We start from the raw sequence: 25,971 nt of genomic DNA on the forward strand, positions 1-25,971 counted from the left end.
GTGTGCTCAATAAGAAGTGGTGAATGAGGGAATAAATGCAAATGAACACATGAAAAGTAGTCCAGAGAAGGTAGAAAGGATGCAGCCCTGGGTGTAGGAAGCAGTGTGAGGGCAGAAAGGAGGTGACGGTTTCTGAAACCAGAGGGGCAGACCAGAGCACAGGTCAGGAGCCGGGCTGTTCAAAGTGGGCTCCACACACCAGGACCACTGGCACATGTGGCAGCTGGTTAGATAGGCAGAACCTTGGGCCCTGCCCTAGACCTCCTGTATTAGAATCTTCATTTCAGCAAGATCCCAGGTATGTCAGTGAGGATTAAAGTTTGAGAAGTGCTGGGTAAGTGAACGGGCCTGGAGTCCGACTGCAGGGGTTCAAATTCTCACTCTGATGCTTACTGGCTGTGTGACTTGGGCTCATTACATAACCTCTCTGTGTGTCTATTTCCTTATCTGTTAAAATTGAATCTCAGTTCATATTTTTCCAGTTCCCCCAAAGAGTGGCCTGATTTCACTTCCCAACCTTTCCAGCGGAGGCTCTGCTCCTGGTAGCTCTGACAATGCAGTGTGAAATCCCCCCAGCAGGCACGTACTATACCAGGAGGAAGGGCAGCAGGGCCTCCCTGTACCCTTTTTGCAACTTCAGGAATCAGGCTATCGGATAGCGCTAAGTGCTTCCACCAACCAAATGCCCGGTGAGGAATCAGAGCCTGTTACTTACACCGTCAGCCGTCCAGTAATTCCAAACCTTGATCTTGGCTAGACCAAAGTCATGCAGCTGTCTCGTGTTGCGGATAACAAAGAAGAGCTGGAGTGGTGGGTGGAAGGGGCACGTCCACAAGGAGGGGTCTTTCTTGCTCTGAAAGGCCAGCAAGAGAGGGACGGTATTAGCACAGGTAGTGACCAGGAACACCAGGACAGGGCTGAGGGCAGGAAGCCAGGCTGCCTTCTCAACACGCTCAGGCTGGGGTCGGAGACCTCCCCGCTGGGGCTGCACTTTGTGGCAGGCACTGACCCTGGCCCTGACACAAAGCGGCCAGTGGGGCCCCTCTGCTCTGCCATCCAGACTGCTTTAAAATGCAGCGGGTTTTATTTTGATCTACTTAATCGGCTTTGAGGAGAGCCCTGGGGTGGGAGAGAGACTAGAGGGAAGGACGGGACAAGAGCCACCACTTGCTCTATTTGATTAACCTGGCAAACAGACGCTTTGATTTTCTTTTGTAAAACCCCGTAGAATTTTAAAAATTTAAAAATAGAAAGAAAGAAAGAAAGTGGCTCAGGCGCTTGTTGGGATGGGGGCATGGCATGGAGCCTTGGGGTTTATCCTGCTCCCTTTCAGGGTCTCCAAGCCTCAGGACCCCACGTGGGCTTCCGCCCGCTGGCGAGGCTGCCAAGGCCGCTCTCAAGGCCAGAGGGGCAGAAGAGCAGCGAGCGAAGCCTCACTGTCGTTTTCATTTGCACCAGCAAAATTGCATGCTGTGAGCGCTTTGGATGCCAACGGAGGAACCCAGATCAGGGACTGTTCTCAGCTCCAGTAGCCTCCTCTCGTCGCTTCGGTTACCTCTTCTACTCTCCATCTGGACAAAGCTCCAGGTGCTCCCAAACATCTCCATGCTGGCTGGGCCTCCGGGCCTTTACATGAGCTGGGCCTCTGCATGCAGGACTCTTCCTGCCCTTCTCACCCTGGGAAATCCAGTCCAAAAGTGCTGTCGCCCCCACTGTGACCCCTTCCCTTGACACAGTCACTCTCTCCTCCAGGCGCCCACGGTTCCCTGCAATGCCTTAGGTTAGCATTTACTCAGTGTCCCACAGTTACCTGTTTTCATGTGCATGTCACCCCCCACTCAGCTGTAGCTGTGTAAGGGAAGTGGCTGTGTCTAATTCATTCCAGAACCCTCAGAATTCAGCACAGCTCCTAGGAACATGGTAAATGCCAAAGAACCTTTGTTGAACGACTTAATGATAGGATAGACGAAATTTACCTCCTAACATCTGTCCTCTCATTGAAACTTTTGGGGAGAGACTGTAAACTGATCTGGCCTGCAGAGCTATTTCGTTCGGCTTAAGAAGCATTGTTAAAAAAAAAAAAAAAAAGCAAATTTGTTGCCAACACTTAAAGATGGGGAGACTCCCCCTCCCCCTCCAGAGCTAGATTTCTGGCTTGTCTATAGACTTGGAAGACATGGCGACACAGGGTCCCTGGCAGCTGTTGGCTGGAGCTGAGTGTGCCACTGCTGTGGCCAGGGCCGGTGCTCTCCAGTGCCCCAGTCCCTACCACTCCCTACCGTTTTATACCCACTTCATTTCCCTGTTATGCCTTTGCCTGTCCCCTGCAGGCATTTGAGTTTAAGGTCCCTGCTTAGGGGCTGAACAGTTGCAGCAAGTTCCATCTGCCAGTTAGCAACCACTGCACCTGACACTGGCTGAAGCTGTCCCTTTTATCTAAGAGGAGCATCGCTCTGTATTTGAGGATGTCTCAACAGACTCCGGTCACCAGGACCGTGCCTGCAACTGGACACAGCCAGGGAAGGAGGAGACTGGTTGACTCTGGGGTTTTGCCAGCCCCCAGGAGATGCGAGGCCCAGGCTCCAGCTGCAGGGGAGGACAACGGTGGCTTGTTCCAGTGACAATGGTGCCTTTCAAGAGGGAGGAGGTGGCTTTTGTTAAGGGGGAGAGATGAGTTCAAGGGGTTCTGACTTATTCTGGCAAGTTTCTCAAGCTCTGCAAGAACTTTTAGTGCTCTGGTCAGCTGCCAGGGGTCAAGATCCCACATCTCAAAATCCAGCGGGGGAGTCTCATTCCTTCCCCAAGTTGGGGCCTAAAATAGGTCACTGTGGCTGCTTGACACAGGAAGAGACCGAAGGCTGAGCCTCGGATGCGGGTGAGGAGGCTGCAATTGATTTCCCATTACATTTCTGTCAGCAGGAGGGATAACAGGAGGGCTAAGCAGGAATCGTGGTGTTCAAAGTCAAAGCAGAGTAACCTGCAGAGAACTCAGGGCCTCATTAGCAACTGGGCCTCTGATGTTTCCTTCACACAGACAGAGTCTCCGAGAGAAAGGCTGAGGGGAAGCCGCCCAGGGCTGACCCAAGACATGCTGGGCAAACCCCCAGGTGCCAGGCCAGTGGGCAGAGCGTCTGCTGCGCCTGCCCAGTGCAGGTGGTAATAAAGATGGCAGAGCAAGAATCAGAACACCTCCGTGCTGCACTTGGTTCTCACAAAGCTCTGGGAGCTGAGGACTGCTGTAACACCCATGTCACCCAAGGAAGACCAGAGCTTAGCAAGGGATGTGGGTTGCCCAGTGGTAGAGTGAGAATTTAAACTTAGGTTTTCAATTCATTAATTCATTCTGTCTTAGTTTGGATTCCCCCAGAAGCAGACCCCCAGGCAAGGACTCCAGCGTAAGGAGTTTATCTACACAGGGAAGGAAATGTGGGGAAGTGCGGCGGGGTGGGGGAAGGCATTCTAAAGCGTGTTTTACCAAGCTTGACACTCCTCTGGGTATCTAGAGCAAAATGCCAGCAGGGGGTTTACGAGCTAGTGTAGAACGCGCCTCAGAGTGACTCCACACAAGGGGCAAGGGAGTTAGGGTATTCTTACCCAGTTCCCAGCAGCATGAACCCCCAGGGCTGCTCCTGGGGGCTGAGTTCCCCACCAATTAGGGCCTGCCACAAGGGAGGCAAAGTGGGCCCTGGAGGCCAGAAAAAAAATCCTGCATCGGAGAAATACCAAATATTGGTGCTGGCAGTGGGAAGAGCAGCTAGCATGCACCAAGGTGGGGAAGGGTAAGGGGCTGGGGGAGGCAGCAACAGTATCTCCTACCCACCTGCCCAACAAATAGTGAGCCCCTCCCATGGGTCAGGCATCAAGCTAGATGCAGGGGTGGGCAGCGGAGCCTGGCCCACCAGGTCCCAGCTCTGTGCTAGGAGGGAAGGCAAGCAAACAAAATCACCAAGGAAAAAAATCAAGCAGAGATAAATTCAATGAAGAAAATAAAAGAGAATTATTAATGGCCAATGGAAGGACAATTTTAGAATGGACGGTCAGGGAGGGCCTCTCTCAGGAGGGAACTTTCTACCTCCTGGCAAAGGTGCTTTTCTCTTCCAGCATTAACTTAACACTGATCCCCTCACCCTCAGCGAGATGCTGGACTGACCTCAGAAGTAGCCCCAATTTAATAAATTATCACATTAAAAAGGAAAAAACTATTGACATACACATTTTAGATGGATGTCAAAGGCATTATACTGAGTGAAAAAGTCAATCTCAAAAAGGTTACAAACAGTATGATTCCACTTATATAGCATTCTTGAAATGACAAAAAGTATAGAGAACAGATCAGTGGTTGCCAATCTCAGGGACCAGTGGAGAGGTGTGACTATAAAGGGTTGCACGAGGAACTCCTTTGCAGTGATAAAATTGTTCTATGTCTTGATTTCGTGGTGGTTACTCAAATCTACACACGTGATAAAATTGCACAGAATTTATATACACACACACAAATGAGTGTACAAAGGTCTGCACATTATACTAATGTCCATTTCCTGGTTTTGATAGCGTACTACGGTTACATAGGATGTTACCATTGGGGGAAGCTGGGCAAGGGCACACGGCACCTCTCTGTACTTTAAAAAATTTTTTTTAGAGACCAAGATGGTGGAGTGAGTGGTCTTCTTTGTCTCTCCCCCGTCGAATCTACAACTAACTGGACATTCACTGATTAACAAAGGATATCCAGATAGCATCTCAAGACGCCTAAGAGTCTCGTGCTACTATACATCGGAAGGCGGATGGACTTTCCCCCGGGGGGAGGTGGAAATAGATGAAAACTCTCTGACCCCCGACCCCCGGACAGCCTAGTTCCTGCAGGAGGCTCTCTTCCAGTGGACTCCCCCATAGCATTGCCACACACCAAGGGCAGGAGTGTGCACTCACCAGCAGAGTGACGGTGGAAACAGGTGACAACAGCCCTACCCAAGCCCCCCGCCATTACAGCTAAGCCCAGGGGGAATCCCCAGGGTCCCGCACCCACCGGCAGGGAAGGCCTCCGCTCACCATTAGCAGGGAGGCCCCGCGCAGAATCCAGAACAAAGGGAAGCTCCTGGTGGGCGGATTCCCCGGCACGGCACCAGATCGCAAGCTGCTGCTGGGCCCAGTCTCCGGCACCCGGCTCGGTGCAGGGGGCGCCCGGACTTCCCGTGGACGTGCTTGGGGACAGGGTTGGAGCTCCAGAGCCCGGCTCTGCGGCCTGGGGGGGGGGCTCCGGGGTCCTGCACCACTCCCCCCACTAGCAGGGAAAGCCTCCACTCGCCATTAGCTGGGAGGCCCTGCCCAGAATCCAGAACAAAGGGAAGCTCCTGGTGGGTGGATTCCCCGGCATGGCACCAGACTGCAAGCTGCTGCTGGGCCCACGGTCTTCAGCGCACGGGTCCGTGCAGGGGGCGCCTGGACTTCCCGTAGACGTATTTGGGGACATGGTTGGAGCTCCAGTGCCCAGCTCTGTGGCTCAGGGGAAGGCTCCGGGGTCCTGCACCCCCCCGGCAGGGAAGGCCTCTGCTCACCATTAGGTGGGAGGCCCTGCCCAGAATCCAGAACAAAGGGAAGCTCCCAGTGGGTGGATTCCCCAGCACTGCACCAGACTGCCAGCTGCTGCTGGGCCCACAGTTTCCAGTGCACGGGTTGGTGCAGGGGGTGCCCGGACTTCCTGTGGACGTGCTTGGGGACTGGGTGGAGCTCCAACACCCGGCTCTGTGGCCCAGGGGGATGCTCCGGGGTCTCGCACCCCCCCAGCAGGGAGGGCCTGCCCAGCATTCGGAACACCAGGAAGCTCCCTAGAGCAGAATTCCCCACAAGGCAGCAGCTTACAAGCCACCGCCAGGCCCACGGACTCTGGCCGTGTCCCAGATGAGGCAAGGGACTCCCAGAGATCCCGTGAGAGTGGAGTGGGACAGAGTGGAGCTCCGGTGAAACGGCTACGTAGCCCAGGGGGGAACTCCAGGTTCCAATAGCAGCCTCAGCGAAAGCCTCTGCACAGCACTCATGGAGAGGTCCCAACTGGCAATCGGAAGGCGGGAAGGCCCTGGGGCAAAAGTAGTACAGCTAGGTGAGCTAATGACAGACTGCAGAAGATACCCGTAGCTCTGCTGGGACCTATAGTGGACAAGTGTGATCTTGTGGGCTGTGTTAGGGACAAAGCGGCGATTATAGATGATCCTGCTCCTGGCTGCTGAGAAAGCCCACAACACTGCTGCAGACCACAAGGAGGGAGCGCATCTAAGTGGGCTGCAACAGTAGGCACCAGCAGCCTGAGGCCCCCTTGTGATTGCCCCCACAACCGACGAGGGACCCTATAGGACCACTGTGACTACAAGGAGGGGTCCAGGTCCAGTCAGTAACCCAGCTGACAGGGTTCCTAGTTGGTGCAGTCTAAACAGCTGCCCCATCACACACACCAGTCACAACAAGTGGAAGCAGAGACTAAACTCTATCTCTATGCGGATGCACAAATCCACGCCATCAAGCCATATGAAAAAATATATTAAATCTCCAGAACAGAAGGAAAATGATAAGCACCCAGAAAACAAATCCCAAAGACAATGAAATCTTTAACCTAAATGACGATGATTTCAAAACTGCCATTATTAAAAAACTCAACAAGTTAAAAGAGAATTCAGATAGACAACTCAATGAGTTCAGGAGCTATGTCACAAAAGAGCTTGACACTATAAAGAAGAACCAATTAGAAATACTGCAGATGCAGAACACAATGGAGGAGTAAGAAAAATCTGGACTCTCTGAACAGTAGGGTTGATAATACGGAGGACAGAATTAGCAATTTGGAGGTTAGGAATATAGAAATGCTGCAGACAGAGGAGGAGAGAGAACTAAGACTAAAAAGAAACGAAGAAAGTCTCCGAGAATTATCCGACTCAATTAGGAGATGCAACATAAGGATTATAGGTATCCCAGAGGAAGAAGAGAAGGAGAAGCGGGCAGAAGGCCTGTTCAAAGAAATAATAGCTGAGAACTTTCCAAACTTGGGAAGAGAGATGGAACTTCATGTGACAGGAGCCAATAGATCACCAAACTTTATTAACGCAAGAAGACCAACCCCAAGGCATATAGTAGTGAAACTAGCAAAAGTCAATGACAAAGAGGAAATACTAAAGACAGCCAGGCAGAAGAAAATAACTTACAAAGGAAACCCCATAAGGCTATCAGCAGATTTCTCAAGAGAGACCTTATAGGCTAGAAGAGATTGGAATGAAATATTCAAAACTCTGAAGGACAAAAACCTGCAGCCAAGAATACTCTACCCAGCGAAAATATCCTTCAAATACAATGGAGAAATAAAATCTTTCCCAGATAAACAAAAGTTAAGGGAGTTCATTGCCACAAAACCTCCTCTTCAAGAAATGCTCAGGAAGAACCTCATTCCTAAAAAATCAAAAAAAGGACAGAGGTTACAAAATCCAGAACAAAGGAGATAAGCAGAAGGACAATAACACAAAGTAACAGCTCTCCATCAGGACAAAATGCAAAAGAACTGGAAAACAAGTGATAAAATGGCAATAGTAGGACCCCACGTTTCCATAATCACTCTAGACGTGAATGGATTGAACTCTCCCATCAAAAGGCACAGAGTGGCAGGATGGATCAAAGAACAAGATCCAACAATATGCTGCCTCCAGGAAACACACCTCAGCCCCAAAGACAAACACAGACTCAAAGTGAAGGGATGGAAGACAATACTCCAAGCTAACAATGAACAAAAGAAAGCAGGTGTTGCCATACTCATATCAGACAAAGTAGCATCCAAAGCAAAACAGATAAAGAAAGACAAAGAGGGGCAGTATATAATGATAAAAGGGACGTTCCATCAAGATGACATAAACTTATAAATATATACGCACCTAACACAGGAGCACCAAAATTCGTAAAGAAACTATTAACAAAACTAAAAGGAGACATCAACAACAATACAATAATAGTAGAGGACCTCAACACCCCATTAACACCAATGGACAGATCATCCAGACAGAAAATCAACAAGGAAATTATAGAATTAAATGAAAAATTAGATCAGATGGACCTAATAGATATATATAGGACACTTCATCCAAAAACAGCAGGTTACACACTCTTCTCAAGCGCACATGGAACATTCTCAAGGATAGACCATCTCTTAGGAAACAAAGCAAGCATCAATAAGTTTAAGAGGGTTGAAATAATATCAAGCATCTTTTCTGATCATAATGCTATGAAACTAGAAATCAACTACAAGAATAAAGCTGGGAAAGGGCCAAAAATGTGGAGATTAAACAACATGCTACTGAACAAACAATGGATTATTGAAGAAATTAAAGAAGAAATCAAATATTATCTGGAGACAAATGAAAATGAAAACACACCATACCAAATTATTTGAGACGCAGCAAAGGCAGTCCTAAGAGGGAAATTCATTGCAATACAGGCTCACCTCAATAAGCAAGAAAAATCTTACATAAACAACCTCAAGCAACACCTAACGGAATTAGAAAAAGGAGAACAAACAAAGCCCAAAGTCAGTAGAAGGAGGGAAATAATAAAAATTAGAGCAGAAATAATTGACATTGAAACAAAAAAGAGAGTAGAAAGGATCAATGAAACAAAGAGTTGGTTCTTCGAAAAAATTAACAAAATCGACAAACCCTTAGCCAGACTCACTAAAAAAAAAAAACAGAGAGAAGTCTCAAATAAATAAAATTAGAAACGAGAGAGGAGAAATCACAGCAGATACCGAAGAAATACAAAGGATCATAAGAGAATACTATGAAAAACTATATGCCAACAAATTGAACAATCTAGAAGAAATGGATAAATTCCTAGACTCATACAACCTCCCCAAACTGAATCAGGAAGAAATAGAGAATCTAAATAGACCAATCACAACTAAATAAATAGAAACAGTAATCAAAAACCTCCCCAAAAATAAGAGTCCAGGACCAGACGGCTTCTCTGGAGAATTCTGCTAAACATTCAAAGAACGTTTAATACCTATCCTTCTCAAACTATTCCAGAAAATAGAGGAAGATGGAGCACTCCCTAATACATTCTATGAAGCCAACATCACCCTGATCCCCAAACCTGACAAGGACAACACAAAGAAGGAAAACTACAGGCCAATATCACTGATGAACTTAGATGAAAAATCCTCAACAAAAGTTTGGCAAACCGAATACAGCAATACGTGAAAAAGATTATACACCATGATCAAGTGGGATTTATACCAGGGACACAGGGATGGTTCAACATCCGCAAGTCAATCAACGTGATTCACTACATTAACAAAATGAGAAACAAAAACCACATGATCATCTCAATAGATGCAGAGAAAGCATTCGACAAGATCCAACAGCCATTTATGATAAAAAACCCTCAATAAAATGGGTATAGAAGGAAAGTACCTCAACATAATAAAGGCCATATATGACAAACCCACAGCCAACATCATACTCAACAGACAAAAACTGAAACCCATCCCTCTTAGAACAGGAACAAGACAAAGATGCCCACTTTCACCACTCTTATTCAACATACTACTGGAGGTTTTGGCCAGAGCTATTCGGCAGGAAAAAGAAATAAAAGGAATCCAAATAGGCAACGAAGAAGTAAAACTCTCGCTGTTTGCAGACGACATGATCTTATATATAGAAAACCCCAAAGAATCCATAGAAAAACTATTAGAAACAATCAACAGCTACAGCAAAGTTGCAGGGTATAAAATCAACATACATAAATCAGTAGCATTTCTATATGCTAACAATGAACTAACAGAAAAAGATCTCAAGAACTCAATCCCATTCACGATCGCAACAAAAAGAATAAAATACCTTGGGATAAATTTAACCAAGGAAGTGAAAGATCTATACAACGAAAATTACAAGACCTTCTTGAAAGAAATCGACGACGACATAAGGAGATGGAAAGACATTCCATGCACATGGATTGGAAGAATAAACATAGTTAAAATGTCCATGCTACCTAAAGCAATCTACAGATTCAATGCTATCCCAATCAGAATTCCAATGTCATTCTTTACAGAAATTGAACAAAGAATCCTAAAATTCATATGGGGCAACCAAAGACCCCGAATTGCTAAAGCAATCCTGAGAAAGAAGAACAAAGCTGGAGGCATCACAATCCCTGACTTCAAAACATACTACAAAGCTACAGTAATCAAAACAGCATGGTATTGGTACCAAAACAGATGCACAGATCAATGGAACGGAATTGAAAGCCCAGAAATAAAACCACACATCTATGGACAGCTAATCTTTGACAAAGGAGCTGAGAGCCTACAATGGAGGAAAGAAAGTCTCTTCAACAAATGGTGCTGGGAAAACTGGACAGCCACACGTAAAAGAATGAAAATCAACCATTCTTTTTCACCATTTACTAAAATAAACTCAAAATGGATCAAAGACCTAAAGATTAGGCCTGAAACAATAAGTCTTCTAGAAGAGAATATCGGCAGTACACTGTTTGACATCAGCTTCAAAAGAATCTTTTCGGACACCATAACCCCTCACATGAGGGAAACAATAGAAAGAATAAACAAATGGGACTTCATCAGACTAAAGAGCTTCTTCAAGGCAAGGGAAAACAGGATTGAAACAAAAAAACAGCCCACTAATTGGGAAAAAATATTTACAAGCCACTTATCCGACAAAGGGTTAATCTCCATAATATACAAAGAACTCACACTGCTTAACAACAAAAAAACAAACAACCCGATCAAAAAATGGGCAGGGGACATGAACAGACATTTCTCCAAAGAAGATATACGGATGGCCAATAGACACATGAAAAGATGTTCATCATCACTGATCATCAGGGAAATGCAAATCAAAACTACACTAAGATATCACCTTACACCTGTTAGAATGGCAAAAATATCCAAAACCAAGAGTGACAAATGTTGGAGAGGCTGTGGAGAAAAGGGAACCCTCGTACACTGTTGGTGGGAATGCAAACTGGTGCAGCCACTATGGAAAACAGTATGGAGATTCCTCAAAAAGTTAAGAATAGAAATACCCTATGACCCAGCCATCCCACTACTGGGTATCTATCCTAAGAACCTGAAATCAGCCATTCCAAAAGTTCCATGCACCCCTATGTTCATCGCAGCATTATTCACAATAGCCAAGTCATGGAAACAACTGAAGTGCCCAGCAACTGATGATTGGATAAAGAAGATGTAGTATATGTATACAATGGAATACTACTCAGCCATAAAAAAGGACAAAGTCGTCCCATTCACAACAACATGGCTAGACCTTGAGGGTATTATGTTGAGTGAAATAAGCCAGACAGAGAAAGACTAACTCTGTATGACTCCACTCATAGGTGGTAGTTAACATATGGACAAAGAGAACTGATCAGTGGTTGCGAGGGGAAAGGGGGGTGGGGGGAGGGCACTAGGGGTGAAATGGTGTACCTACAACATGACTAATAATGACGTACAACTGTAATTTCACAAGGATGTTAACTTTCATAACCTTAATAAAAAATTTTTTTTAATTTATTTTTAAGTTTTTAAATTTATTTTTCTTTTTGAGGAAGATTAGCCCTGAGCTAACATCTGCTGCCAATCCTCCTCTTTTTGCTAAAGAAGACTGGCCCTGAGCTCACATTCATGCCCATCTTCCTCTACTTTAGATGTGGGACTCCTAACACAGCATGGCTTGCCAAGCGGTGCCATGTCTGCACACGGGATCCAAACTGGCGAACCCCAGGCCACTGAAGCAGAATGTGTGCACTTAACCACTGCGCCACCGGGCCGGCCCTGTACATTTTTTTAAAGTGAGATACAATTCACATATATAAAATCATCATTTTCTAGTGCACAATTCATGTTTTTTAGTATATTTACAAGGTTGTGCAATCATCACCATTATCTTTTTCCAGCATATTTTTATCACCCCCAAAAGAAACCCTGCACCCTTTAGCAGTCATTCCCCATTCCTGCCTTCCCCCAGCCCCTGGCAACCACTAACCTACTTTCTGACTCTATGGATTTGCCTATTCTGGACATTTCATATAAATGGAATCATACAATATGTGGCCTTCTCTGTCTGTCTTCTTTCACTTAGCATAATGTTTTCAAAGTTCACCCACGTTGTAGCATGTGTCAGTACTTTGTTTCTTTTTATGGCTGAATAAATAGTCCATTGTATGGATATATATACCTCATTTTCTTTACCCATTCATCAGTTGATGGACATTTGGGTTGTTTCTACCTTTTGGCTATTATGAATGATACTGCTGTGAATATTCCTGTACAAGTTTTTATGCGAACATGTTTTCCGTTCTCCTGAGTATACACGTAGGAGTGGAATGGCCGGGTCACGTGGTAAACCTACATTTAACTTTTTGAGGAACTGCCACACTATTCTCCACAATTGCCACACCATTTTACTTTCACATTCCCGCCCGCAAGGTCTGAGAGTTCCAGTTTTTCCACATGCTCACCAATACTTATTTTCCATTTGCTTTTCTTTTTAAAAAAATTATAACATCCTAGTAGGTGTGAAGTGATGTCTTTGTGGTTTTGATTTGCATTTCCCTAATAACTAATGATGTTGAGCATCTTTTCATCTGCTTGTTGACCATTTGTGTATCTTCTCTGGAGAAATGTCTATTCAAAGTACTGTGGCCCTGTTTTCACTGGGTTGGTTGTCTTTTGGTTGTTGAATTTAAGAGTTCTTTTCTTTATATATTCTGGATACTAGATCCTTATCAGATATATGATTTGTAAATATTTTCTCCCATTTTGTAGGCTGTCTTTTCACTTTCTTGATAATGTCCTTTGAAGCAAAAATGTTTTTAACTTTAAGCGTAATTCATCTATTTTTTCTTCTGTTGCTTGTGCTTTGGGTGTCAAAACTATGACTCCTTTGGAAAATTCAAGGCTAGAAAGATTTACACCTATGTGTTCTTCTAAGCATTTTATGGCATTCAAACCATATAAGTTTTAACGTCTTTGAGTTAGCTTTTGTATATGATATGAGGTACAAGTCCAACTTCATCCTTTTGCATGTGGAAATCTAGTTGTCCCAGAAACAATTGTTGAAAAAACGATCCTTACCCCCATTGAATGGTATTGGCATCCCTGTTGAAGATCAATTGACTACAGATGTATGGGTCTACTTCTGGACTGTCAATTCTATCCCATTGATCTCTATGTCTATCCTTATGCCAGTCCCACACTGTCTCGATTACCGTAGCTTGGTAGTAACCTTTGAAATGGGGAAGTGTGAGTCTTCCAACTTTGTTCTTCTTTTCCAACGATGTTTTAGCTATTCTGGGTCCCTTGAACTTCCATATCCATTTTAGAATCAGCTTGGCCATTTTCACAAAAAAGGCAGCTGGAATTTTGATAGGACTGCAATGAATCTGTAGATAATTTGGGGAGCAATGCCATATTAACAGTATTCAGTCTTCCGATCCGTGAACACAGAGATCTTCTCATTTATTTAGGTCTCCTTAATTTCTGTCAACAATACTTTGTACTCTTCAGTGTACAAGACTGTCACTTCTTTGGTGGAACTTATTCTTAAGTATTTTATTCTTTTTGATGCTATTATAAATACTATATAATTTATGTAAATATAAATATGAGAAACTATTTAATTTCCTTTTTGGAGTTTATTGTTAGTGTATAGTAATACAACTAATTAGTGTATAGGAATACAAGGAATTTGTCCTGTAAACTTGCTGAACTTGATTTTAACTTTACCCGTAATTTTTGTGGATTCCTTAGGATTTCCTATATATAAGACCATATCACCTGCAAATAGTTCTACTTATTCCTTTCCAATATCTCGTTTCATCTTCTTGCTTACCTGCCCTAGGTAGAATCCCCAGGACAGTGTTGAATAGAAGGGGGGCAGACAGGCATCCTTGTGGTGTTCCTGATCTCAGGGGGAAGTTTTCAGTCTTTTATTGTTAAGTATGATGTCAGCTTTGGGTTTTCACAGATGCCCTTTATCAGGTTGAGGATGCTTCCTTCTATTCTTGGTTTTTCGATTGTTTTTATCATGAAAGGATCTTGAATTTTGTCAAATGCTTTTTCTGTGTCTATTAAGATGTCATATTATATTGATTGGTTTTCATATGTTGAACAAACCTTGCATTCCTGAGATAATCTCCACTGGTCTTGATGTATAAACCTTTTTATAACTGTTAGATTCAATTCGCTAATGTTTTGTTGAGCATTCTTACATCTACATTCATCAGGGATACTGGTCTGTAGTTTTCTTTTCTTGTGATGTCTTTAGTTTTGGTATCACTGGCCTTACAGAACGAGTTGGGAAGTGTTTCCTCTTCTACATTTTAGAAGAGTTTGGAAGGATTGGTGTTAGTTCTTCAAATGTTTGGTAGGATTCACCAGTGAGGCCATCTGTTCCTGGGCTTTTCTTTCTGGGAAGTTTCTTTGATTACTAATTTAATCTCTTTACTTGCTATAGGTCTATTCAGATTTTCTGTTTCTTCTTGAGTTGGTTTTGGTAACTTGTGTCTTTCTAAGAATTTGTCCACTCCATCTAAGTTATCTAATTGGTTGACATAAAATTGTTCATAATATTCCCCTGTAATCCTTTTTATTTCTGGAAAGTTGGTAGTAATGTTCCCTCTTTGATTCTTGATTTCAGTAATCTGAATATTTTCCCCTTTTTTTCTTACTTAGTCTAGCTAAATTTTGTCAATTTTGTTGATCCTTTCAAAAAAACAAATTTTGGCTTCACTGACTTTTCTCAATTGTTATTCTTTGCAGAATTTTTTCACAACTTCTGTGAGGCTATACTTATTTCCAAATAAAAAGTTCAAAAAAATGTATTGTGTACTTTTATGTGCTGGGGACATACTGTGAAAAGGAGAGACAAGAACTTATAGATTAATATGGGGAGACAGATAATAAACAAGTGAACAAGATCATTTTTTATCGTGAGAAGTGGTCTGAAGAAAATGAAAAAGGATGACGTGATAGAGACTGGGGTGGGGAGGGGACAGGACTCCCCCAGTCTGTAGAGTCAGGGAAGGTCTTGCTGAGAGAGTGATATTTGGGCTGAAATCTGAATAAGGAGAAAGAGGTAGCCACATGAAAACCTGGAGGAGGGAGTTCTGGGCAGAGTGGGCAGGAAGGGCAGAAGCCAGAGGTAGGAATGAGCTTGGCAGGTCAGAGGAGCAGAAGGCAGCCCTGTGGCCGCTGGAGCCCTGTGTGTGAGGCAGGGGATGTAAGAAGTGGGTAGAGAGGGAGCCGGAAGCCTCTTCACAGACAGCCTCCCAGGCCATGGTGAGGCATCTGATCTTATTTCCAAGTATAATGGGAAATCATAGCAGGGGTTTTTAAGTCCGGGAGGGGTACATATTTGCAAAAGATCACTTTGGATACAGAGTGGAAACAGAGTGGATGGGACAAGAATGAAGGAAGGAAATGAGATAGGAGGCCATTTAATAGTGTCCGTGAGAGGGGACTGCTAATCAGACTTGGGAGGTACCAGTGGAAATGGAGAGAAGGTGCCAGATCCCAGACTCCACTTTCAGGCACCTTCTGTGCAGCTTTCAGCGAGCCCCACTACTCCACAGAGTGCGGCCTGGGGCAAGTCACCTATCCTCCCTGAGACTTGGTTTTCTTGTTTATTAAATGTGGAGAGTAATTCCAAGGTCCACGTGAGGATTACAGAGGGGATGTCTGAGCCCTGGACGGCACACCGTGGGTCTGGAATAAATCCCAGTGAAACTGGACGGTTCTGAGAGGCAGTGTGTTCTGGGAGGGCCAGACATGGCACACAGAACAACCAACAGGGAGACCCCACGCCAAGGAAGCAGGGGGAATCCAGCCCACCCCCAGCTAGGCCCAGAGATTCAGCAGCCCAGGGTGAGACAGCTGCCTTAAGTCCCAGCCTCAGGGCCAAAAGATAAAAAACCCCAAACCCACCAAAACCCAAAGTCCTCATGCTACCACATGGCAAAGCTCATCAGCCTCTGCTAAACAGACGGAAAGGGAGAGTAATCATCAGAATTGATCCCCATCAAATCCAATGATGCTTTTAATTGCCCTGGTATGTTCTCTTCTATACAGCAGGCTTCCCAAATGCTGCTGCTGTGTGTACAACGGGGATGCGAGGGCGGTGGCAAGGGCTGGTCCAGGCCCCAGCAGCACACATGGGAGCCTAGAGATTCGAAGCAGGAAGCAGAGCACTGAATGAAAGACCAGAGCATCCAAGCGGCTGTGACCTATGGGACCCATTTCTTTCAGGATCACAGAGCTGCTGATCTTTACAAGGGCTCAGACACCACCCAGTCCAACCCTGCAGACACATGGTCTTTCTCAGCTATCTAGCATCTATTCTGCCTTTCTTTCAACAACCCTGAATTTCTTCAGGGAGAATTCCCTCCCTGTCCCACTGGGGCATCTTGGTGGGACTGGCATCAAGGTGCCCAGGCCCGCTAGCTAGGTTGGAACATCAGCCTTCCTCTCCCAGGACCGGACATCTCCAGCAGAGCGAGAGGATAACAAACTAACAAACGCAACAATCAACAGCAAACACTGCCTGCCCCTCACTGCCCCAAAAAAGACCAAATCTTCGGTGCTCACGCATCCAGGATGCTACCTAGAGCCCCAACCTCGGGGCCTGTCCTTTTCTGGCCTGGGTGACAGGAATACACCAGCTACTCATAAGACTTGCAAAAAAGAAAGAAATTTCTTTAAAAAATTGGCTAAAGTGAGCCAGACTTAGTTTCTTTTGCTGGCAAAATAAGAATCACATGGATTATCCACGCCCTCCACTCCCATCTCACAGGAGGCAGCAAAACTGCCTCTCAGAGAAGACAGGTAAGCTGCCCAAGGCTACAGAGTCAAGACCAGAACCTGCGTTTCTAGAAGAGGGGATTTCAAAGGCCCCCTTCCTTGTTCCTCTTCTTTAAATGGGAATAATATCTACTTCTTAGTGGTATTAATACTTTTAATAATAATAACAATGAAAACAATAATAGCTGACGTTTCAGAGCCTTAGGAAGAGCCAGGTGTGGTGCTAAGCTCTTTATGTTTACATTTGATCCTTACAACATCCTATCAAGGTAAGGACTATTATTAGCTCCATTTTATGGATGAGGAAAAAAGAAGAGGGTAGGTGAGTTGCCCTTGGTTGTGAAGCTTTTTCTGGTGGTAAGCTTTTTTTTGGTGAGGAAGATTGGCCCTGGGCTAACACCTGTGCCAATCTTCCTCTGTTTTGTATGTGGGATGCCACCACAGCACAGCTTGATGAGTGGTGCTAGGTCTGCACCCAGGATCCGAACCTGCGAACTCTGGGCTGCTGGAGAGGAGTGCACAAACTTAAACCACTACGCCAGTGGGCTGGCCCCTGTCAGTGGTAAGCTTTGAACCCAGGCTTTTCTGCTTCTCGAGCCTGTGCACTGTTAGGGATGAACATGAGTATATGGATGAAGCACCGAGCACCACGCACAAGGCAGGAATAAACATGTGGTTTTCATTTTCAATACTTTTTAAGAAGTTAACAATTTGTTCTTTGGAATACATAATACATGTAATGGCAGGAAATTTAAAAGGTGCAAAAGAGCACCCGAGGGGAAGTCTTCCTATTGCCCCATCTCTTGCTCACCCAGAGGCCACCTGTGTTCCCAGTTTCCCAGGCCCAAAGGCCCAGCAGAGTAAAGATGATGTTGCTGGGCAGTCTGTCCCAGTTTAGCTCAGAGTCTCTTGTGTCCAACTGACCAGAGGCAGGAAAAGAAAATGCCAGTGCTTATGTTTTTTAACTGCTGGAAACTTTCCATGTTTGTTGGGTGCATACTCCATGCCCGAGGAAGGCAGGACGCTGAGGGGGTATGGGCATGGACCCTAGGCCAGGCTGCAGGATGGGAACTTGGCCCCCACCACCTTCCAGCTGTGTGACCTTAGCCAAGTCAACGCCCTTCTCCAAACCTTAGTTGCTTCATCTACAAAACGAGGGCACTGACCTCAATGACTCCTGAGGTCCCATGTTTGGTGGTGAATGTGGTAACTGCAAGGTGGATAAAAGGGGGTGAATTTGCTCCTCCTTATCCCCTCACAAAGAAAAACTCACAGAGCAGGGTTCTGGGAGACAGCTCAGGGAGGGGTGGAGGGACAACAGTGTGAAGCCTCTATCTGCACCTTTCCCTCAGGCTCCCCCCAACTTTGCCCAAATGAATGACTGTGGATGATTACATTACTCTTTCCCTCCCTACTCCCACACCCTTATCATGGACTTATCGTGGGAAGAGAAAATGCATCAAAATACAAGGTCAAGACTCACTCCAGTGCCGTCTCCACTTACAGCTAAGTTCCTATTGACCAGGTGGCCCAGGTCCCCAGGTGCGTCCGTGTTCCGGATATCCACGTCATGAGGTGACACATAAAGCTTTGTGTGGTTCAGGTCAAAGAACTCGACTTCTGTGAGACCCACCCAGGACGCATTGCCCCAGTTGGACAGGATTTCCATGGTCACATAGATGGCATCTTTGATCTCTTCTACTTTCATTCTCAATTTGTCCTTAATGAAGAGAAAAATAATGCCAAAGGATTAAAACATGACAGGCTGAATTCAGCTCTACCACTAAACAAGCTATTTAACTGCTCAGCGCCTCAGTTCCCCCATCTGTACAATGAGCATAAGAATAGCACCCATTGTATATGGTTATTACGAAGATTAAATGAGCTCATATTTATAAAGTATTTAAAACACAGTTGCTGTGAGCCCTGGCACTTAGCATTTTCTGCAAGAGTTTGCAAATAACAAAAATGTTTAAAAGGCATCAGACTCTGCCTGAACATGTACTTTTCTCCCCCACTACCAAGTGTTCATGTCCTATAGGCATGTTACACCTCCTGCTGAATTAAGCAGGTGTTATGAGTTGAACTGTGTCCTCCCAAAATTCATATGCTGAAGCCCAAATGCCAGCACCTCAGAATGTGGCTGCATTTGGAGATATGGTCTTTAAAGAGGAGATTAAGTTACAATGAGGCCCTTAGGGTGGTCCCTAATCCAATCTGACCACTGTCCTTATAAGAAGAGGGCATTTGGATACCTAGAGAGACATCAGGGCTGCGCATGCACAAAAAAAAGGCCGTGTGAGGACACAGCGAGAGGACAGCCATCTGCAAGCCAAGGAGAGAGGCCCCAGGAGAAACCAAACCTGCCAAAACCTTGATCTTGGACTTCAGCCTCCAGGATGGTGACAAAATAAATCTCTGTTGTTCAACACCCAGCCTGTGGTATTTTATGATGATGGCAGCTCCAGCAAACTAATACAGTAGGTCACACGGGACCTTCGATAAGTCACTGGACATCCCTCAGCCTACTTGGGGAATATGAGATGACACCATCTATCTGACAATCCTGTCACAGAGATGAAGCGAGATATCCACGTTGGAGAAGAGCCTGTCCCAAGTCCTGGCCTTGTGTGCACTCTGTACGTGTCCATTTCCTCCCATTTCTCTCCTTCACTGATTTTAATGCCTGCCTCCTTCGTGGGTAGGCTGTCTGGTCTGCAAGTCTGCGTGAATGCCATCAACAAATGGCCACACTGTGGAATGGCTTCCTGAGGCCCCTTCAGGCCCCAATTGCAGTGCTGGTCGCCATGGATCAGTCGCTCATAAAATGGCACATTCCTTGTGTGCACATGCCCTCTGTTAATTAGCACTCATAATCTGCAATGGTTCTGTGAGCAGGGAGCTGAGCAAATGAACAGCAACTGTTCCCTACTTATTTTTTTAATTAATAGCCAGCGAGACGTGCTCTAGCTCTCAGCATGTGTTTGGACCAGCCTTGATTGTCATGCAATGAGGATGGGGATGGGGAGGGAGGGAGGTCAGTTTATAGCTCCCAGAAGGAACCCAGGGCCTGTTTTTATTAGCTTTGCCCACAGACCCCACAGCTTCCTCCTCCTCTGCCGTATCAGGCCGTGGCCAGGCCCTCAGCTGCCCTGGGCCTGAGTCCCAGGCTGGCAGGATGGTGACAAACCTAAACTGGCCTGGCTCACGCTAGGGGACTGGGAGGTTAATGAGCTTGGGCTTGCGAGGAGCGTTCCACTGCCCAGGGAGTCGGGTGGGAGGGTGAAGAAGTGGCACTGTTCACCTTGGCTGTCAGCAGTAGGGAGGAGGGCCAGATGGGAGCGAGCTGCCTTGCAGAGGGGCTGCTGGTTCTCACACCCAGTGCAATCTAAAACGTGCAAATTCCTGCAGGGGCCTTTCCAAATCAAGAAGCTGAAGTCTGTTAACAAGGAAGCGTCACAGCTTGTCAGTGCTGTACCTTGATGGCTACTCCTGCTTCTGAATTGCTTAATCCAGGATCCTTCACAAAGGTCTGAGGCACACGCCGGGTGGGCAGCTCCTGGTCCCTGTCCCTCTTTCACTGAGACCACCTCATTTTCATTTGGGGAAGTCACCCTTCTCTTTTCTCAGCCATGAGGTATGGGGGGATGGATCCTTTCCCATCCCACGGAGGAGCCTGACTGGTCCAAGGAACCAGTGCACCCTGTGCCCTGGGCCACAGGGAGGGAGCAGCAAGGTGTTGGGCACATGACCCCATCTCAGATCTGTGTGTGTAGGAACCGCTCTTCTCTCCTGACTGTGGGGTCTGAGGAGATGAGGGCGAGAGGTGGGAACCAATCCAGCTACTGAGGGATCACAAGGAAAGAGCAGAGCTGGGCCCGCACACTGAGGGAAGGATGGAGCTCACACTGTGCAGAAACTGTGAGCTGCTGGATCAAGCCCCACTTGGTCCCAAGTGTGGCATTTATTACAAGAATCTGTCATTTTTCTTCTCTTTGTTATGTAAGTCAGTTTCCCCTGGGTTTTCTGTCTCCTATAATATAAAAAGACTTGATCAACTCAGGCTCTTTTTAATTGGCTGAAGTTTCACCACACTTAGGATCTTCACAGCTAAGAAAGCAACTATTCCATGCAGGGTGGAACAAAGCTGTGACTTTTCTAGATTTTTCTAGATGGCTGACTTTCAACTGATATTTACTGGTTCCTCCTTGCCGCGTGCCAGGCACTGAGCTGCCCACCCTCACAGGCCTTTCCCGTTCCAGCCTCACAATGGGCCGGGGGCTGTGGATTATTCACCCAGTTTGACAGCCACATACTCCCAGGACCAGACAGCTGGACAGGCTTGTCTGAGGTCACAGGACCTCTAGATGATGGCTCCAGACTCAAAGCCAGAACTCTAGTCTAACCTGGCCAGGGCTCCTTCTGCTGTCCTGTGAGTTTCACATGCGGCTTTGGGAGGACTTCATGTTAAGCCCTCATTGGCCAATCAAAACACCACACTTGGGTAAAGGAAGGGCTGAGAAGGATATCCTGGCCACATACCTTTTGACACAAAAGAAAAAAGAACCACCTGGCATCCTAGCCCCTTGGTGCCCCCTCTTCCTTTTGTATTCTCTGCCCTGGCTCCATCAGCATGCTCACACAGTTGCTGCAATCATACTGGACTCTAGGAAGACCACCACCTTTCACAGTCAACTTTATATCCCTAACATTGTCCATCTGCATAATCTCCACAACTATCCTTTCCATCCTCTTATACCACTGATACAGCACACTGTCCTGATTAACTCTATTGTTATGAGACATTCATGTTATTTCTGGTTGTTCCTTTTTTTCTCATTTTTCTCTTCTCCCAACAGTTCTACAACAGATATCTTTGTGCTTATAGCTTTTTATTTCTGTTGAGTGATTCCCTTAGGGTAAGGAAGTGGGAGTGTTGGGCTGGAAGATATAAGTATTTTTAAAGTTCCTCCTAAGTCTGGCCTTTCTGCTTTTCAAGAGCGTTCCACCCATTTATATTGCTGCCAGCAGGGTAAGACTGCCAGTTTTACTGAAACCTTGCAAAAACCTTGCCAAGTTATCATGAAAAAATAATTTGTTAACTCAGATATCAAATGGACAGTAAGGTTGCTCTAATTTGCATTTCTTGATTATCAGTGATGTTGGACATCTCCCTACGGGCTTACATGCTATTTATGTTTTCTCTTGTGTAGACGGGCTTCTCCCTGCTGAAACTTCTTGCTCCATCGCATGCATGTATGTCTATGTGCTGGGGAGGAGGGAGCTAGAGACTCAGGCAGAAAGATGCTAAGTTTACCACTGTCAGAGCAATCCCCACTGAATAGAAATGATTGTACCGGGGGGCCCTTGCAGCCTCAGCTTTCAGGTGAGACATTGAACGCGTCTGGAAATCCTCATAAGTCGAGGTTCTTACCTCAGGGTCCAGCACTGGCTTCTCAGTTGGTGAAACAACCTGGCCGAGATGGGCAGAGTCACTTTCGACGGCCTGGAGGCCTTTCAGAAGCTTCTGCTGTTGTCTGAAACGTGATTCAGATTTTAGTAAACAGGCAGTAACAAATGATCCTCAAAAGAGACCATCCCCCTTGATGGTAGCACAATTATTTTTCTATTTCAGAGAGAAGTAACAATGTAAGAAAAAGTATGCAGTTCAAAGGCACACCCAGGCTGTTTTTCTCCTTTTAGAAATATCTCTACAATTAGTGATGAAAGCAGAGGTAAGTGAAAGGAAGTTCTTGGGGCAAGATGGCCAGCTGGCCTCCGAAAGCTGACTGATAACTTCTAAGAGGCTAGAGCAGGCATCTGCAAAGCACAGCCTGCAGCTCAAACGCAGCTCAGCGTCTGTTTCTGCACGGCCTGCGAGCTAAGAATGGTTTCTACGTATTTTCAAAGAGTTTTAAAATAAACAAGCCAACAGAAAACGCAAAATCTAAAGTATTCACTATCTGGCCCCTTACTGAAAAAAATTGTTGACTCTTGGTCTAGAGACCTGCTCTGCGTCTCGTTTCTGAGGACACAGGCGTTCCAAACCCAGCAGAGTGTCATTTGCAAATGCACCTCACCTGTGCGTTTAAGGCGAGTACCCCAAGACCCTGAAGCACAAAGGACCTTGACAATGAAGAAAGAAGCATTTGGGGATGTGTGTGCTGCCTATAACTAAAACTCTATCAGATGTGAAATATCCTCACGGCCCAGCCCTTTTGCACGCAGAGGAAACCGTGAGTTCTTATTTATGGCCACGATGGTACAGAGCCATGGTTTCCAATCTGGGGGCTGCAGACTCATGGAGGAATGGCTTGCACTGCCGTCAGCATATTCGGAGTTTTTCTACAAAGTATAAAAAGGAAGCTCCGTCTGGGTGGACACAGACCTAGACAGTGTAGAGCTTGGCTAGGAAATTCCTCCTTCGTGCAGAGAAGAAGACCCCATCCCCTTTCTGGGCTGGCGAGATCCCAGGCCAGGACCTCAGCTTAATGACCAGCACGTGGGCTGGATTTGAGCCCCCTCTTGCTCCTCAGCCAGGCATGAGTACTTTACACGGTCCATAATACATGCAGCTCCCCATGGCAGCCCAGGGAGTATGGCTGTGTGCCAGGGCATGCTTCAAACTATAGGCTTGACCTGGCACATCTTTCTGAAGATCAATTTTGCCTGAAGACTAGAGAAAAGCCTTTATTTTGATAATAAAACTTGACAGTTCTAATAACAGATGCTGCATGTTAATGGAATAGAATGCTGCATTTGAACAAACTTTTAATAGAGAAAAGAAGGTTCAAAGGACACTGCTTGGGCCCCCCCACAAGCCCCCCGCCTCCCCACCCGTGAGGCCAGCTGGGAACAAGTTCACCATCGTGTGCTGTGTGGGGAACTTCGGTGGAAACCTTGAGGAGGCTGCTGTTTTACACATCTTGGACCAAACTGAACAAGCAAAGGAGTGTTTGCCTGAAAGAAATCAAGTCCACTTTGTGCTTTAGGGCTGGGGGGAGGGGAAGGTACAATCTAAGGGAGCAGTTTTAAATGGTCTGGAATAACAAAGGAAAAGCAAAGAAAACCCTCAGTTAATAAGATCCTCATGGCTGCATTGCTATGGGTTTCCTGTTTTTGTTCTGAGCCCTCTTGCTAAGTACCTGCTTCCCAAAAGGCAGATTCTGTCCATGGCTTCACTGACGGCTCTGGCTCCCCCTGCTGCCCTGGACGGCTCCTGCGTGCTGGTTGCCACGGTAATGGGAAGCAGCTGAGGATGGAAAAGCTTATTAAACAGATGTCTGAGGTGACATGCCTGGCCCAAGCCACAGCAGAGCCACGGTCAAAGGGACACACTTCACAGGCTATCAGTCCTGTTGCAGGAAGCAGGGAACAGGGATGAAAGTGACAGTGTCTCCCTAGGGCTGATTAGATCTAGAATCTCCTCATTCGATCTTTGCAAAAAGACAGAAATCTGTTTTTTATGATCTGGAAGCTCCCAGGAAACAATCTGCTTCAATGAGCCATTGAAAAATTTCTCTCATCAAAACCTTTCCCCATCTCCCATCCAAGCACTACCCAGGCCCGACCCTGCTTAACTTCTGAGATGAGATGAGCTCAGACGCATTTCAGGTGGTACGGCTGCAGACCACCTCTCTGCATCTCAGCTGAACCCCTGTTCTGTATGCTACAAAGTAAGTGGACTCCATGGAGAATTCTAGTAACACCATTAGGGCTTTTCACTTTTAATCCTCCAAACCTTTTCCCCTTGTTTTTCGTTTATCAGCTAAACTAGAAATGTGCTCTGCTCTCTATCTGCAATTGATTTCAGTCATCAGAAGCTCTGTGGGTCAGGGGTCAGGTCATCCAGAAATCCCAGACCATGGGGTGGGCAGGACTGCAGCCCTGTCAGAAATATGGGCTGGCAACAGTTTAAAATGACTAAGAAATAACAGAACAAGTAGGAGGGATACAAAAAGAAAACCAGTACAGTGTTCTGGGATGCTGTCCTGCCCACCACTCTATCTCATGGGCACTCTTTCCTCTCCCCACCTCCTCGTCCTTCCCCACCGTCCTCCCCTCCCCTTTCCCTTATCTCTTCCCCATCAGGAGTCAGGTTTCTTTCTGTGCCTGGATGAAGCCAGGCTCATTCCTCAGTTCTTCCACATGGAATGCTGTTCCCTATTACTGGCTGGCTCCTACTTAACAGGCAGGTCTCAGCTCAAATGGGATGCCCTCTGAGGGGCCTCTTGGACCACCTGTTGAAGGTAGCCACCATCCCATACCTCATCACTGTCTTGCCCATTAGCAGCTTTTATTGTTATCTCTCTCTGAAGTCATCTTGTTTATTCATGGCTTTATTTGCTTGTTGTCTGCAAGCTCCGTGATGCCAGGAGCTAATCTCATCTGACTTAGCCACCTCTGTATTATGAGCACACGAATTAGACCTACGCACAGTCTAACAAAGACATTCCTGGGTGTTTTATTAATTCAGGTCCATATTTGCTGAGCCCTCTTTGCTGAGATAGGCCTAATTGACCTGGGTAAATGTAGATACCATTTATTTACTCAGAATACTAAGACCTGTGTTTGTGCTGTTTTGTCAGGAAATAGAAACATAACCAGGAATTGGAGTCAGCAGGCCTGAGTGAGCTCTGGCTTCCATTTATAACCTGAACAAGTCACTCAGCCCGAGTCTCCCCATCTGGAAAATGAGCAGAACAACCCTGTGCTGGGGGAGCACAGCGAGGACCTGCTGGGACCGGGTGAGGACAGTCCTCTGGGTGCCGCTGGGCACTGTGGGCACGGGACTTTGTTGTTCCTCTCAGGCCTCCACTGACCTCAGGGGTCTCCTCCTTCTCCTTCAGCAGACTGGTCCATGATTTTGCTGGTGGTGCCTCCGTGTCCTGAAATGAGGTAATCACATGATCTGAGGTCAGAACAAAGCCATCTGCTGCAGACTCTTCATGACAGACAAGAGCAGAGAAGCGCAGGGACCGTCTCGAGATCTATAGACACAAATGTCAGGGGCAAAGGACTGAGCTCCAGGCAAACAGAACAGGTGCTGCTTGACAAATGCCCCAAAGAGCAGCCCCGCAATCAAGGCTGGGGAGCAACTAGCGATGCGGATGGGGCCTGAGCTT

General features: G+C 46.2%; 1 protein-coding gene across 24 annotated transcripts in view; it reads right to left on the bottom strand.

The window, feature by feature from the left end:
- Positions 1-25,971, bottom strand: part of KATNIP (katanin interacting protein) — a 202,606-nt gene that overhangs the window by 52,088 nt on the left and 124,547 nt on the right. For 19 of the 24 annotated variants that reach the window (XR_011524429.1, XM_070566501.1, XM_070566508.1 and 16 more), the window contains 5 exons: positions 25,669-25,734; positions 23,992-24,098; positions 22,281-22,383; positions 18,351-18,566; positions 716-853 (listed from right to left, as the gene is read on the bottom strand). Coding sequence is in view for 22 of the 24 variants with exons in the window: in XM_070566501.1 (XP_070422602.1) it covers positions 716-853; positions 18,351-18,566; positions 22,281-22,383; positions 23,992-24,098; positions 25,669-25,734 (630 nt within the window). In the remaining 2 variants the exon portion in view is untranslated. The remainder of the gene's footprint in view (positions 1-715; positions 854-18,350; positions 18,567-22,280; positions 22,384-23,991; positions 24,099-25,668; positions 25,735-25,971) is intronic. The other 5 variants (XR_011524430.1, XM_070566503.1, XM_070566500.1 and 2 more) reach the window with 1 other exon arrangement.

The sequence above is a fragment of the Equus przewalskii genome, chromosome 12 (assembly GCF_037783145.1).
Source record: "Equus przewalskii isolate Varuska chromosome 12, EquPr2, whole genome shotgun sequence".
Taxonomy (NCBI): domain Eukaryota; kingdom Metazoa; phylum Chordata; class Mammalia; order Perissodactyla; family Equidae; genus Equus; species Equus przewalskii.